The sequence below is a fragment of the Engraulis encrasicolus genome, chromosome 24 (genome assembly GCF_034702125.1).
Source record: "Engraulis encrasicolus isolate BLACKSEA-1 chromosome 24, IST_EnEncr_1.0, whole genome shotgun sequence".
Classification (NCBI taxonomy): domain Eukaryota; kingdom Metazoa; phylum Chordata; class Actinopteri; order Clupeiformes; family Engraulidae; genus Engraulis; species Engraulis encrasicolus.
The window spans coordinates 38,413,230-38,428,229 of record NC_085880.1 but is presented as its reverse complement, the minus strand read 5'-3'; the positions used below and the strand labels follow the sequence as shown (position 1 = coordinate 38,428,229).

The 15,000-nt window shown below is 43.1% G+C and overlaps 1 protein-coding gene across 6 annotated transcripts in view; it reads left to right on the top strand.

Annotated features, from left to right (window-relative positions):
• The window catches only part of sufu (suppressor of fused homolog (Drosophila)), a 46,521-nt gene that overhangs the window by 13,813 nt on the left and 17,708 nt on the right, over positions 1-15,000 (top strand). For 4 of the 6 annotated variants that reach the window (XM_063192289.1, XM_063192285.1, XM_063192283.1 and 1 more), the window contains exons 6-8: positions 834-906; positions 2,893-3,049; positions 10,740-10,842. In XM_063192289.1, the coding sequence (XP_063048359.1) occupies positions 834-906; positions 2,893-3,049; positions 10,740-10,842 (333 nt within the window). The remainder of the gene's footprint in view (positions 1-833; positions 907-2,892; positions 3,050-10,739; positions 10,843-15,000) is intronic. The other 2 variants (XM_063192288.1, XM_063192284.1) reach the window with 1 other exon arrangement.

The window sequence follows — 15,000 nt, the reverse complement described above, 5'->3', positions numbered from 1 at the left end:
TTAGTGTTTACAGACGTTTATATTGTCCCCAGCTGTTAAAAACAGAACGCATTTACAACGGTTGTCGGGAGAACAACCTTGGGTCTACCGACAGCCGAGTTTCAAATGAATGAGCTATAACACCACCTAGGGGTGGGCGATATGGCAAAAATGTTGTATCACGATTTCTTAACATGAAATCTCGATTTCGATTTTTTATCACGATCTTCCATCCAAAAAATAAAAACAACAAAAAACAACTTTCATATACTTGCCATTTGTAATTTGCAGTCAATAAAATGTTAACACACTGATGATACTCTCATAAAGTGTACAATTGGAATACAATAATGTAAAGAATAAAGTGAAGACAACAACACAAGTGAGAAAACGTCACTCTGATGCTGATAATAAACATCCTCACTGCAAGACGATCTATACGATTTCTCCACTTTGGCAGATTCGAGACGATCTTTTACTCAATATCACGATTCACGATTTAATATCGTCATATCGCCCACCCCTAACACCACCTCACATTCATCCTCTGCCTCTCTTTCTCTTTCCCTCCCCTTCTCTCTCTCTCTCTCTCCCTCTCCTTCTTTCTCCCTCTCTGTCCCTGTCTCTGTCTCTTTCTCTTCCCCTCCCCCCTCTCTCTCTCTCTCTCTCTCTCCCTCTCTCCTTATTTATCCCTCTCTGTCTCTGTTTCTCTCTCTCCCTCTCTCCTTCTTTCTCCCTCTCTGTCTCTCTCTCTCTCTCTCTCTCTCTCTCTCTCTCTCTCTCTCTCTCTCCCCCCTTCTTTCTCTCTCTCTTTCTCTCTCTCTCTTTCTCTCTATCCCTCTCTCTCCCAACAGGGCAGGCGGGCCATGGCTAGTCACAGACATGCGGCGAGGAGAGACGATATTTGAGATCGACCCTCACCTACAAGTAAGGCTTTTCTTTAGTGCGCTGCAGCGAGTGCCAGTGTTGCCAGATTGGGCGGGTGTCCCGCCCAATTGGGCTGCTTAGGATGGTCGTCTGCGGGTAAAAATGGCATTTTGCAGGAAAACCCGCCCAAATTTTTAGCCATAGGAATCAATAGAATTTAGGATCAATAGGATTTAGTGCTTTCAGGCGGATTTTGAGCATTTTTTGGGCTGGAAATGATCTGCCTCATCTGGCAACCCTGGTGAGTGCCAGCCCAACCAGGCTTCCTCCTCCTTCCCTCTCGACAGCTTTGCTTTCTTAGAGCAACAAACACGGAGAGTGGCTGGGGGAAGCTGGTGTGTGTGTGTGTGTGTGTGAGTGCGTGTGTGTGCATGTGTGTGTGCGCGCGTGCGCGCGTGTGTGCGTGCGTGTGGAGTGGGGGTCGTGACCCTGTGTGCATATTTTAGGAGCCTGGACCATGACCGCACTGAACCCTCGGCCCTCTTTTTCGTATTTCATGCGAGTGTTTTTTTTTTAAAATAATTTTTTCGGTTGTGTAGCTACATCTCCATCTGCTGGTCTTCTGCGTGCATGGGTAGGCCCACAGCAGGTGGACGTTTGTGTTTGATTGTTGTCATGCAGGAATCTCTTGAGTTGATTTTATTTTTATGTTTTTAAGGTAGAGTGTGTCGTTTTAGTTGTTTATTTTCAAAATGTGTTCGCTGCAGCCCACTCCGAAACAGGCAAATATGTTTCGAACTGGTAATTGGGAATGACGGACATTGTTCGTGTATTGATTTGATTTGATTTGATTTGACTAGACATTGTTTATTGACACGGCACAAGGTTAAAATATTGATAAAATGTTCCCTATATTTACCTTGTATACCTATCAAAAGGATAACACGGACACAAGTAACAGCAGTGCGGTGTGGTCCTTTAATTTCCTTGTCATAAATGAATACTCGGAACTTGATGGATGGTGGCGTGTATTCATTAAAAAGATAACATTTGTGAATGTTAAATAAACTATAAACTACTGAACAAATTACATATTTTACCTTTAAGTGCTCTTGTTCAACTTTTTTTTCCAGATAGTTGTATGAAATAATTCTGTACCTTTTCCTAACCTGCTGGTACAATGTGAGCAGTACATAATATGATATACAACGTATTATTACAAACTTTCTGGCTTCACATTTCTCCCCCTTTAGCCAGACCTAAGGAATGTTCTATTCATTCTAGGAGCATTATGACACGCCCCTTTAGGCAGACCGGAACCTGGTCACGTTAGGTGCCCATAGAAACCTATTATGTTGGCATATCTCAATATACTTAAAGAATCTCTGGTTTCATGATGTAGACTAGAGAGACGGTAACAGAGAGATATGATGATTAAATTGTAACATGTAATTGTATTGCTTACACCCTTGTCAGTAGTCAGTACCCAAAAACACAGCACCGTTTGTTTATACATGAAGTTTTGTTGCAAAAGGACGTTCTAATGGGGGCAAGTTCAAGCTCAAGTTTCAACTTTATTGTTCCCAAAATGGGAATTAACTGTGTAGCAAGACAACACATAGACAACAGATGGCACAGGACTGACCATAAAGTGCATGATGCATGGTTAGTGCATGGTGCATGTTTTTTTTACACATTTAAAAATCGTCTTGACCTACCCAATCAAAAAGTTATCAAACTGACCAGAATTCTCCTTTTAGCACTTTGAAGCCTGGTGGTGTGTGTATATGTGTATGTGTGACAGGCCATGTGTATGTGTTTGCGTGGCGCTCTCGTGTGTGTGTGTGTGTGTGTGTGTGTGTGTGTGTGTGTGTGTGTGTGTGTGTGTGTGTGTGTGTGTGTGTGTGTGTGTGTGTGTGTGTGTGTGTGTGTGTGTGTGTTTGCTTGCGTGGCGCTCTCCAAGCAGGAACGAGTATCGGGTCTGGTGTGTATGTGTGTTTGACGGGCCGTGTTGTGTGTGTGTGTGTTTGCGTGGCGCTCTCCAAGCAGGAGCGAGTGGAGAAGGGCATCGAGACGGACGGCTCCAACCTGAGCGGCGTGAGTGCCAAGTGTGTGTGGGACGACCTGAGCCGGCCGCCCGAGGACGAGGACGACAGCCGCAGCATCTGCATCGCCTCACAGCCACGACGACTCTCCGATAAAGGTAAAAGGTCTATTCCTCCTCTCTTACTTTTATCTCTCTCTCTCTCTCTCTCTCTCTCTCTCTCTGTCTCTCTCTCTCTCTCTCTCTCTCTTCAATCTTCTTCCTCTCTTTCTCTTCTTCCTCTCTCTCCTTCGCTTGCTCTCTCTCTCTCTCTCTCTCTTTCTCTCTGCCTCTCTGCATCGCCTCACAGCCAAGACGACTCTCCGATAAAGGTAAAAGGTCTATTCCTCTTGTCTCTCTCTCTCTCTCTCCTCCGCTCTCCCTCTCTCTCTCTCTCTCTTTTGCTCTCTCTGGATCGCCTCGTAGCCAAGACGACTCTCCGATACCGGTACAGAAAGAAACTATCACTCCTCCTTCAGTTGTCTTCCTCTATTCCTCTTCTCTCTCTCTCTCTCTCTCTCACTCTCTCTCTCTCCATCTCCATCGCCTCGCAGTCGCGATGACTCAGATAAAGGTAAAGCAAGTATTCCCTTTCTTCAGTTGTCTTCCTCTCTTTCTCTTCTTTCTCTCTCTCTTTCGCTCTCTCTCTCTGCCTCTGTGCATCGCCTCTGTGCATGACTCTCAGGTAAGGGTAAGGTATCCAGATTTGTAGAAAGTAACAGTGGAAGTACTGTTACAGATGTAATTGCAAAAGTAGTGGTATGATATTACATGGTATTACTAGCCTGGTGACCCGTCCATAATACTTCCTTCGTATTCATGGTCTGGAGCAGTGGTTCTCAACCTTATTTGAACAAACGCCTCCTTGGTGACATCACAAGCCTCCTAACACCCCCTTGACCTCATCATAAGGCTGACAATGCCCTCCTTAGTATTAAAACATTAAATGGACTAATGCCCCCCCAATGGCAACTAAGGACCACCCCCCCAGCTCAGTTGTATCCTTCTCAACACCCCCCTAGAGCTCCCCAACGCCCCCCCTGGGGGGCTGTACCGCCCCCGTTGAGAAACACTGGTCTGGAGGTTCTTTTCTGGGGAGGATTGAGTGTCCACCAGGCGGCCTGCTAATAAGCAAACGATTGGGTCAGAGCTGTCCAATCGTTTCAAACCCAGAACTGAGTGAAATCCTGAGAACGTTTTGAACACTGTGCCCTGAGTCTGGCAAAACCAATCACAACGCAGAGATTTGTTTTGAATCAAAGCGAGCTGGGTTTTGATACAGGAAGAACTACAGGAAGAACACCGTTGGGAAAGCACATTAACTGCAAACATTGCCGATTGGTCAGAGCGCCGGCACGGTTTGAAAAAACAACAGGTTCTCATCAACAATCTTCGGAGGTATTGTTCATCGGGGCCAGACTAAACACACATTTAGGCTGGTTTATCAGGCTACGGGTCACCAGGCTATGATATTACAACGGCCATTGATTCTTCCCCCTCCCCACCTTCCCCTTGAAGCCTCTCCCTCTTCTCTGGGTTGATTCCAATATGCAGACTCGGTCTGTGCTTGTGGCTTCTCGTTTCGCTGATGCCCAGCCTCTATGTAGAAAACAATAAAGTTTCCCTGCCGACAGCCTAGCCACGACAACATTTGAGGGACTGTTATTCCTTAATCATCCCTTTATCCGTTTTGAATATGAGAAAATTACATTAGAGTTGAGCTCTTGCGAGATATTGAAATACAATTCTGTTGTCTGTGACGTCATCACGTGGCCAAAAGGAGGCAAGGGAGGACGGGAGTCAGTCCGCATTTTGGAATCCACTCAAAATCTGTTCTTCTGACCCTCTACCTTATATTTGGCCATGTTGTGAAAGTTGTGGCACTACGGTGGACGAGCACCACCGTACTTGTCTAGGAAGCCGCTAACTCCAGTTAGTTCCAGTGAGACACCCCCCTAAATTGCGAGCAGGTCTACAGGACTATACATCTCTTCCCCCCCCCCATCTCTCTATCTCTCTCTCTCTATCTCTCTATCTCCCTCTCCATTTCGTTCTCTGGCCCCCAACGCTCCTCATCTTTCATGTCCATCTGTTAGGGTTTTCCAGAGTAACATTCAGTCTTACATAGTCAGTTGTCATTGGTTATCTCATGTTTGCAATGCAGGTCACTCATTGTAGTCAGGGTCAATTTTCCCAAAAGATGAACCCTGAAGGCAAATTGTGTTAATTTTTGGTATACAACTGATTTAGGGGTATTCAAGGGTGCTGAATCCAAATCTGTTGTATACCGGGCGCAAAAATGTACGGAAATGCCTCAAACGGGCAAAATCCAATATGGCCGCCGACACCAGGTTAAAATCTCGCAATCCCTTTTCTTTTTGATTTAACAAGGTATGAATATGAAATTAAGACTTATTTGTATGTTTTCATATATGGGGAACCCCATTCTGTCATCAGATTTAAGATCAGATTTGAAGAAAATGCTTATATAATTGGCTGGCAGCTTTTTTAAAACAGGGAGCCTCATATTGTCAACGATTTTTAGCATTATGATCAAACTTTCAAGATCCACAGAAAATAATGTCTTGTGAACACCAATACTACCACAAACTGCACTGAACTGTCTACTTTCACCTGAAAAAAGAAGTTTGTGTCTACCTATTTCCATTCTTTAGTTACTGGCAGTAGAACATGGGATGACGCCTCTAAAAAAGCACTGATTTCTGACCCAAAAATAGTACACTTCTGTGTCCATATTTTTTCTTTCAGGACAAAGTGCCTTTTTATAGTGTTCATGTTTGGTATACAGCATTTCCATGGGTTTTGAAATATGCTCAATTCAAATCTGTCGTATACCAGGCTCAAAAAAATCCTATAATGCCTCAAAATGAAGGAATCCAATATGGCCGTCGTCACCAGAGATATAGCCTACATATCTTTGATTAAACAAGGTGAACTCTTAAAAACATTATGTAGCTATATGTTTTCTTTTCATACATGGGGAAATTATGTATGTAATCAAATTTAAAATTATAATCAAAGGTAGTCAGTGTAGTCAGGCAGTTCAGTGTAGTCTGAATTCATGTTTACAACCATTGTTTTTCATGCCAATTAACTGACAGGCTAATTTCTATTGAAATGTTTTGTCTTATTTCAATTGCTTATGCACAATGAAATGTGTTCACCTCAGCCCACCTCTTCCATTATGACAAAACTATACACATATAAGTTTGTATGCCTGAATGTAATCTAATATGAATATCTAGTTTTGGGAAGTTATTGTCTGCTGATTTTATTGCCTTGTTTAGATTAAATCCTTGAACGGTAGAAAGGTGAAAGGTGGAACAAAAGACAGGTTGATGTCATTGTGAAATATTTACTTTCTTGATCTCCAATCATTATCAAGCTCCTCCTACTCAGTGATTTGGCCACTACATGTTTAGACACTACATAACACCAGGCACTACATTGTACTTTTGCTGCAGATGTAGCGAAAGCAATGGAGTTGTTTTGCAGTGATTAGTCCTAGTCATAGAGTCTTTGCTATCTACATCAGAAGCCACACAATGGCATATTGTGCCCCCTCATTATCAAGCCAATGTACTGAGGCAGGATCACATACTACTCCACCCTGTCCTCCTGTCAGTCACTGAAACGGGATGGATGAAATTGAATGGGGCATTAGTCCCACTACTCCTGTATCTGCCATTCACGAAGCATGAAAAGACATCACAACTTGTGCTCGCCCCAAGGAGTGCCTCATCCCCCTCTGGATCTGCAAGAAGAGGCATGGAGTACATGGAGTCATTCAGTTGCTGCAAATAAGATAAATTTGTCTTGGGCATACATAGCTGTCGCATTTAAGCGAACAACTCCTTCAAAATCACTGGAGAGGAGGAGAGGTAATTGAGAATAAGTTAACGCTCTGACTTCTACTCCAAAGGGCTTGGATCATAAGTGGGACAGTCAGAGCACACCCACAACCCTAGTGATGGTCAATATCATGCTGCCTTCCCCTTACTTGCACTTCACCCCCATGGTGTCCCTCACACAACTGTGCTTCTCTCATCCAGTGTGCTCCATCATCTAAGCTTCACCTATCACTTGGATCCCTCACATGGGATTACAACTCCATCACGTACAGTAGATAACCTATAATCCTGGGCAGTCATGGGTGAGCGGTTAGGGCGTCAGACTTGCATCCCAGAGGTTGCCGGTTCGACTCCCGACCCGCCAGGTTGGTGGGGGGAGTAATCAACCAGTGCTCTCTCCCATCCTCCTCCATGACTGAGGTACCCTGAGCATGGTACCATCCCACCGCACTGCTCCCCATGGGGCGCCACTGAGGGCTGCCCCCTTGCACGGGTGAGGCATAAATTCAATTTTGTTGTGTGCAGTGTTCACTTGTGTGCTGTGGAGTGCTGTGTCACAATGACAATGGGAGTTGGAGTTGGAGTTGGAGTTGGAGTTTCACTTTCTTCACTTTTTCATCCTTCGGATTCGCCCTGATCGCAAACCACAATACCGTAGAACCAATCAGGATCACTGATTTTTCAGAGATGTGACACAGTGAAAATGTATGGTGGTGAGAAGTTAAATAAGTGAAAAAAGTAGTTCTTTCAGCAACAATGACTGCTCCAATGAGTCACTTTTCGAATCTGTGAATAGTTAAAGCGCAGCTCAGACAAATGTGACACAAAATGTGTCATAAGTGCAAGGATTTCTTTAAATAACTCCACTCTTTTGGACCTCTATGCCTATGGCGTAGCTCCAGATGGAAGTTGCTGTGGCCAGCAAAAGGTGGCAGTCTGGTATGGAGAATAATTTCTGTATCTTTGAATGCAAAGAAAACCAAAGAGATAATTGCGGCCTTCAGGAGGCACACCTACAAGAGGAAAAAAACTGAGCCCCTCTCTAATCCTCCTGCTGCATTAACAGAGCTAAAACATTATCTAGGACAGCCTCCAACCCTGTCCTCAGCTCTTTGCCTTGCTGTCCTCTTGGTACAGGTGTGTCAAAGCAAGGAACAAACAACTCAACAAAGGACCATAACCACATTTCACACGCACATGCACAGAATGACCATTCATTCATCCAATGATCTCTTTCCATCCATCTGGTGTTCTGCAATAGACTAATTGATACAGCACAATGTAAAATGGTTGTGTTTGCAGAGTGGGCCACCGCTACTGTAATATCTACATTGAGCAAGACAATCGATGCAATAACTCTTGGATACCAATGAGTATGACATGAGTACCAATACATGAGTATGTCCTCTGTGTATATATTCACACACACACACAAACACACACACACACACACACACACACACACACACACACACACACACACACACACACACACACACACACACACACACACACACACACACACACACACACACCGTATGCACTCCCTGCTCTGTTCATGGTTTTTTTTGGCACTACTAATTGTATATTCTGCTCACCAAAACTGTTTTGTGAATTAAATGTGTGCTCTGAAGTGTGTTGCTTTCAATCTCATTGAACATGTGCATAGTGACAAACACTATTCTATTCTATTCTATTCTATTCCATTCTATTCTATTCTATTCTATTCTATTCTATTCTATTCTATTCTATTCTATTCTATTCTATTCTATTCTATTCTATTCTATTCTACACATCAGCTCACCACTCAATCCTCCTTTATTCATAGATTGAATGAGCACATCAATAAAATTGGCAAACAGTGATTTCCATTGTAAAGTTGTATAAAAAGAATTATTTAGGCACACTCGTGTGTGCACTTACTTTTATGGTTGAAAAGATGGGAGCATGGGACGTGGTTTGAGATGGAAACATTTCATCATGGTATAATGACTCAATTATTGAATTGAAATCTGCCTGAGTGTATATTAAAGCGCCTGTATACGTACGTATGTGTACGTTGGTGTTCCAATAAGAATGTCTTCTCTGCCACACTTGTGTTTGTATGTACTCTCTCAATGTGTGGTCCGTCCGAACATTGCAATGTTATGCTTGATTGTTATTTACATTAAGAGTGGCGACAGGGTGGGGATGAGGGAGTGAATGTAGTGTATGTGGGTAGTAAGTGTTGTCTTTTCAGTGACAGTGTTCGTATTGTAATGGACTCTACCGGGGGCCTATTCGAAAACAAGATTTTATGTAAGACCATAGTTAATGCCGGATTAAATTGAAATAGGGGAAATATTCCAATATAAATGATCAATTTATTAACAGTCTTAAACATGTATGCAGGTCTAAATCATGTCTTTTCATCCAAATCTTAAACCCGAGCACAGCAATGAATTCCCCATGTATGAAAACCTATAGCTGGCATAATATATTTAAGAGATGACCTTGTTTAATCACAGACATGTACTGTATATCTCTGGTGATGGCGGCCATATTGGATTCCTTCATTTTGAGGTACTATGGGATTTTTTGAGCCTGGTATACAGCAGATTTAAGTTAAGCATCTTTCAAAACTCATGGAAATGCTGTAAACCAAACATGAACACTAAAAAGACACTTTATCCTGCAAGCAAAAATATGGACACAGAAGTGTAGCATTTTTGGGTTAAAAAACAGTGCTTTTTTGGTGGTGTCATCCCATGTTCTACTGCCAGTAACTAAAGAATGGAAATAGGTAGACACAAACTTCTTTTTTCAGGTAAAAGTAGACAGTTCAGTGCAGTATTCGGCAGTATTGGTGTTCACAAAGACATCCGACATTATTTTCTGTGGATCTCGAAAGTTTCATCATAATGCTACAAATCGTTGACAATATGAGACTCCCTGTTTTAAAAAAGCTGCCAGTCATATAAGCATTTTCTTCAAATCTGACCTTAAATCTGATGACAGAATGGGGTTCCCCATATATGAAAACTTAAAAATAAGTCTTATTTTCATATTCATACCTTGTTTAGTCAAAAAGAAAAGGGATTGCGAGATTTTAACCTGTTGTTGGCGGCCATATTGGATTTTGCCCGTTTGAGGCATTTCCGTACATTTTTGCGCCCGGTATACAGCAGATTTGGATTCAGCACCCTTGAATACCCCTAAATCAGTTGTATACCAAAAATTAACATGATTTGCCTTCAGGACCTTAAATAAGCACATTTTCTGAAATTCTGCCTAGACTATTGTGAGATTTTAAGCTTTTCAGGACGATCAAAAAGTGTGAGGTGCGCGCACATCCGAAAGTAGCAACTAGCTACGGGTGCAGAATATCAAAAATAATATATGGAGAAAAAGTAGAAAAAATATTTGCACACCGTAAAAGCTCCCTTGTCTTTATTTTATTGTTAAAAAAGGCAAAATAGTGCCTTTTTTCACAATAAAATCACGACAAGGGAGCTTTTATAGTGTGCGAAGATTTTTTTCTATTTTTTCTCCAGCTTTTCAGGATGAGCCATGGGCTGCAGCTGAAAATGAATAAGCTCTTTAACTATAATTCTGCAGTTAAGTTATCATAGTAGGTCTGCTCATCTGCAGTAAGCAAAGGACATATCAGCTGAACTTAATGTGTGTATGTGTGTGCACGTGTGTGGTTCTGTGTGTGTGTGTGTGTGTGTGTGTGTGTGTGTGTGTGTGTGTGTGTGTGTGTGTGTGTGTGTGTGTGTGTGTGTGTGTGTGTGTGTGTGTGTGTGTGTGTGTGTGTGTGTGTGTGTGTGTACATGTGGTTCTTTGTGTGTACGTGTGGTTCTGTGTGTGTACGTGTGTGTTTGTGTGTGTGTGGTTCGGTGTGTGTGTGTGTACGTGTGTGTACATGCGTGTGTGTGTGTGTGTTTGTGTGTCTACAGATACAGAGCAGATCAGAGAGGCGCTGCGGAAGGGACTGGAGATCAACAGCAAGTCGGTGCTGCCGCCGATCGGAGGAGGGAGGCAGAGCCACGAGCGCCCCCAGTGAGTCACACACACACACACACACACACACACACACACACACACACACACACACACACACACACACACACACACACACACACACACACACACACACACACACACACACACACACACACACACACACACACACGAGTAAATACACACGTACATGCACACACACACACACACACACACACACACACACACACACACACACACACACATTCATTCCCATGGTTACCTAGCCAATAACTGAATAGACATAATAACAATGCACTACTGACCTATGCTCCCAATTACATTATTACATTACATTGCATTGCATTACATTAAATTACATTGCATTTGGCAGACGCTTTATAACCAAAGCGACTAACAAACGAGGACATAATCATAGCAATAGGTTCAATAGTATGTTTTGGATGCTCAGTGCTCCATTGAAATGCAACACTCCTTTTGAGAAGCATAGATGAGTGATGTTGTGGACCTTTTTATTATTTCTTTTCAATTCTTGTGTGTTTGGTCCAGCTGCACCATGGATGTGCGCACATTCTGTGTTTTTAGATGCGTCCCACGCATCTCTATAAGAGGCTTTGGTGTCCGTCCGTCCGTCCGTCCGTCCTTCCGTCCGTCCGTCCGCCCTCCCGTGATGAGTTTCTGAATTGTGATTCCCTCTTGTGATTCCCTCTTGTGTCCACAAGGTGGCAGTCGCTCAGTTTTGGCCTGGAGCTCATGCGTGCAAACCAAAACGTCTACCATAATGGTTAGCAAACCGGCTACGCAGCTGATTGAGCATTATCTGACACAACTGCAGAAGCACAGAAGTCTGTATGCATATTCCATCCATGTGTGCCATGAAATAGGAAGGCATGAGACATTTGCAGATAGCGTTTCCTATGTACACATCTATGGCCAAGAGACCGTGCTCTTTGCCAGTGAGAAGAACATGGCGGCACTTCCTGTTGATTTTCACATGAAAGTTTTACTAAGTCCCTAAGCGACTGTAAATGTTGTGGTTTCCATATATTGATGTAAAAGTGCCCCACGAAGTAATGAAGCACAACAAAGTTACTCCACATTACCATTTGACCACTCGTCTTTCTATGCTAACAGGGTAGCTAATGTAGCATTGTAAATGATCCAGGGAGAAAGGGGGAAATGTTGTGATTTCAGTCCGCCTGAGGCAACGATTTTCGTGGGGAAGATGACCTGCATCTCGGTGGCATTGAACCACGCCCCCGTGCCTTATTTGGCTCGCTCAGCACGTGCGTCCTCAGTCCAATCGCAATGCTTTATTTTCCCCAGACGTTTAATCGCATTTAAGTGAAAGTGCCATGTATACGCATCGCAAAATAACTCTTAATCTGATCTATTTAAATCGCATTTATTAAATCGGACTTAAAAACATCATGTACACGTAGCCAATGTCTCATTGATTAGTTTATGGAACTTACGGTTTGTCTGTTACGGTCCACGAAGACAATATCCACGTGAAAACGCAAACGCCTGCAAACCACTGTTTTGACAGAAAAACAGTTCACCTGTCGCCTACTATGTTTTCTTCCCAAAGCGGCATTTAAAAGTATTCCATGAAATCCAACATCAACGTCACTTCAAATAGGTGACAGCATCATGCATTGCACACACATGAAATAACACTTCAGTGAGGGGGGGACATCACTGCTCTCATATTAAAGTGAAAAGAGAATTTCACATTTTAGTTTATTTAATGTAGGCCTATGCAAAATTGCAAATAGCCTATTCATTGAAATCTGTCCAGAAAGGGTTGTAATGTTTGCCTGTTTTTTATGTTTGTAATTATTATTTTTTTAAAAATAAAAAATCGTGATTTAAAAAAAAAATAGCCTAACAAAAATAGAGATTTTATGTTAAAAAAAATGTGATATGGGATGGACCGATGGCCCCCCTAAGCTAAATTCGCCTTAGGTCCCCACATTGCTAAATGTAGTGTAAGGGATTATTTTGAAAAGACAGTAACATGTAATCAGCAATGCATTACAGTTTTTCAGTAAATTGCCCAACACTGTTGAAATCCTATGGTACTTTTTCAAATCCAGGCTTATACAGTACATGGTAGGCTTATTGATAAATTGCCTTGACAGGTTATGAGGAGGCCAAGGGGGCGTTTGGGCAAAAAAGGTTCAGAACGGGCATAGACGGACGCATCTGTTGTCCGCCTGTCGGACTTGTTCTTATGTAGCAAATAACACCAGCCCCTCTCTGTCTGATTGTCTTCATGTTTTTTTCAGTCAAGTCACTCTATTTCAAGCACCTAGTTTAAAGCGGCGTACACACACATTACTAGCTTCTCGCTTGCTCGCCTACTCGCCACTCTTTCATGGAACGTTCGCTGAAAGTTCCCGCGGCTTTAACTGCCAATGTACAGGCGAGAAGTACCGAACTCTGCATTCCAATTGGTTACTTGCTTACTTGCCTCGCTCAAAATTAAAATATTTTCAACTCAGAATCCGCCCACATAGCATCGCTTGTACAGTACTTGCCTACTCGTCTGCTCGTCTCGCTGGAACACATTGACATTTTATTGACTTGATTCGCTGAGCGAGTAACTAGTAGCGACGTGTGTGTACGCTGTACAGGCCTTAAGACTCAAGGTGAAGCACAGGTTTCAATTGACTGTTTGGCAGAGCAGCAATGTAGATGGAATTTATGGCCACTTGAGATGTCTACCGCTGTGATGTCATATCCTTTGTGTCACTCTTATGGGCGTGTTCGTGATGGCACACGGAACAGCCGTCTGCGCAGTGCGCGTGCACAGTTTACTGTTCCAATGCATTCTCATCAGAATTTTCCCGCAGACTTTTGAGATAGCGAAGTAACCATCGTTTGCCTACTTGAAATATGACCCGATATAGAAAGTCATCCGTGTATCGTTCGCCTGATGGTTGAAAGCTTACTTGGCTGTTCGGATCTACTACATTTACTGTGCTTCCCCATTTTTTTGCCTTTCAACATATAAAGGCACCAGGGACTTTCAGATACACCCAGTGTCTCATGGAGTTGACCGAGATTCAAGATTCAAGAATTTATTGTCATTGTCAAAAAGGCAACGAAATTGTGTTTGGGGTAGAATACTTAGTAGCAGCAGGTTTTCAAGTTAAGTGCAATAAGAGGTAAAAGTGACACCAGTACTTGACCCCAAACAACCTCCAGACCATGAATACGAAATTAAATGGTAGTATTATGGGATGGTCAGGACCAGGCTAAAGTTCATCTGGAGGTGGTGGTAAACTGCTAATATAAGAACTCGGTGTCCTCATTTCTTAAACGAAATATCAACTGCAGGCTATCTGTTAGCAGGTATACCTCTTCTTGTATGTTAGTTTTAGCCAGGTGTATCACTTAACCCTTTCATGCAGAGGCACTATTAGAACCGTATTGTCACCAAAATGGTAATGGCCAATTTCTGAATCTGTTACTGAAGTCTCTCTGTCATGTCATAGCAATGGTATGATGTAGTTAATCTTTTCTGCAAATACCAGTGAATAGTGATCACTGCCGATCCCATCCGCATGAAAGGGGCTACCCATGTTCTTGGAATACCCCCAGACTTTTAGAAAAAAAAAAAGTTTATCAAAGCATCATAATGTGGTTTCACGATACATCCTAATGTGGTATATTGTGTTAGTCACTTAGTCAATAAGTCACTACTAAACATCAAAGTAATGGCCTGTTTGACATCTTCGTTCGGTTTTTAGGTTTAAAAGATAAATAATTATCTAAATTCTATTCCTGGTCAATTTAGGTTATCAGTAGTGCACATACCTCCAGAGGAGAGGTGGAAGGGGGAGGGAGCGGGGGGGAGCCCCAACCAAACAGTATTGATCTTTTTTTTTAGTGGAGAAATCACCAGTGAGTCTTGGCTGGAGAGGTCCCAGGGGAGGAGAGGTCCCAGGGGAGGAGAGCCCAGGCTGCGTGGGGTCAGACAGCAAGCCCCTCTCGCCTGTCTCGCCCGGGGGGTGGGCTGTGACCTCTGACCCTTGACCCCAAACAGCTGGTCTGGACAGCCAGACGCGGGTCATCTCAGCCAGACACGGGCACTACGGCCAGGCACGGCCATTTCAGCCAGACACAATCACCTCAGCCAGACACGGGCACTTCAGCCAGACGCTGTCACTTCAGCCAGACGCGGGTCAT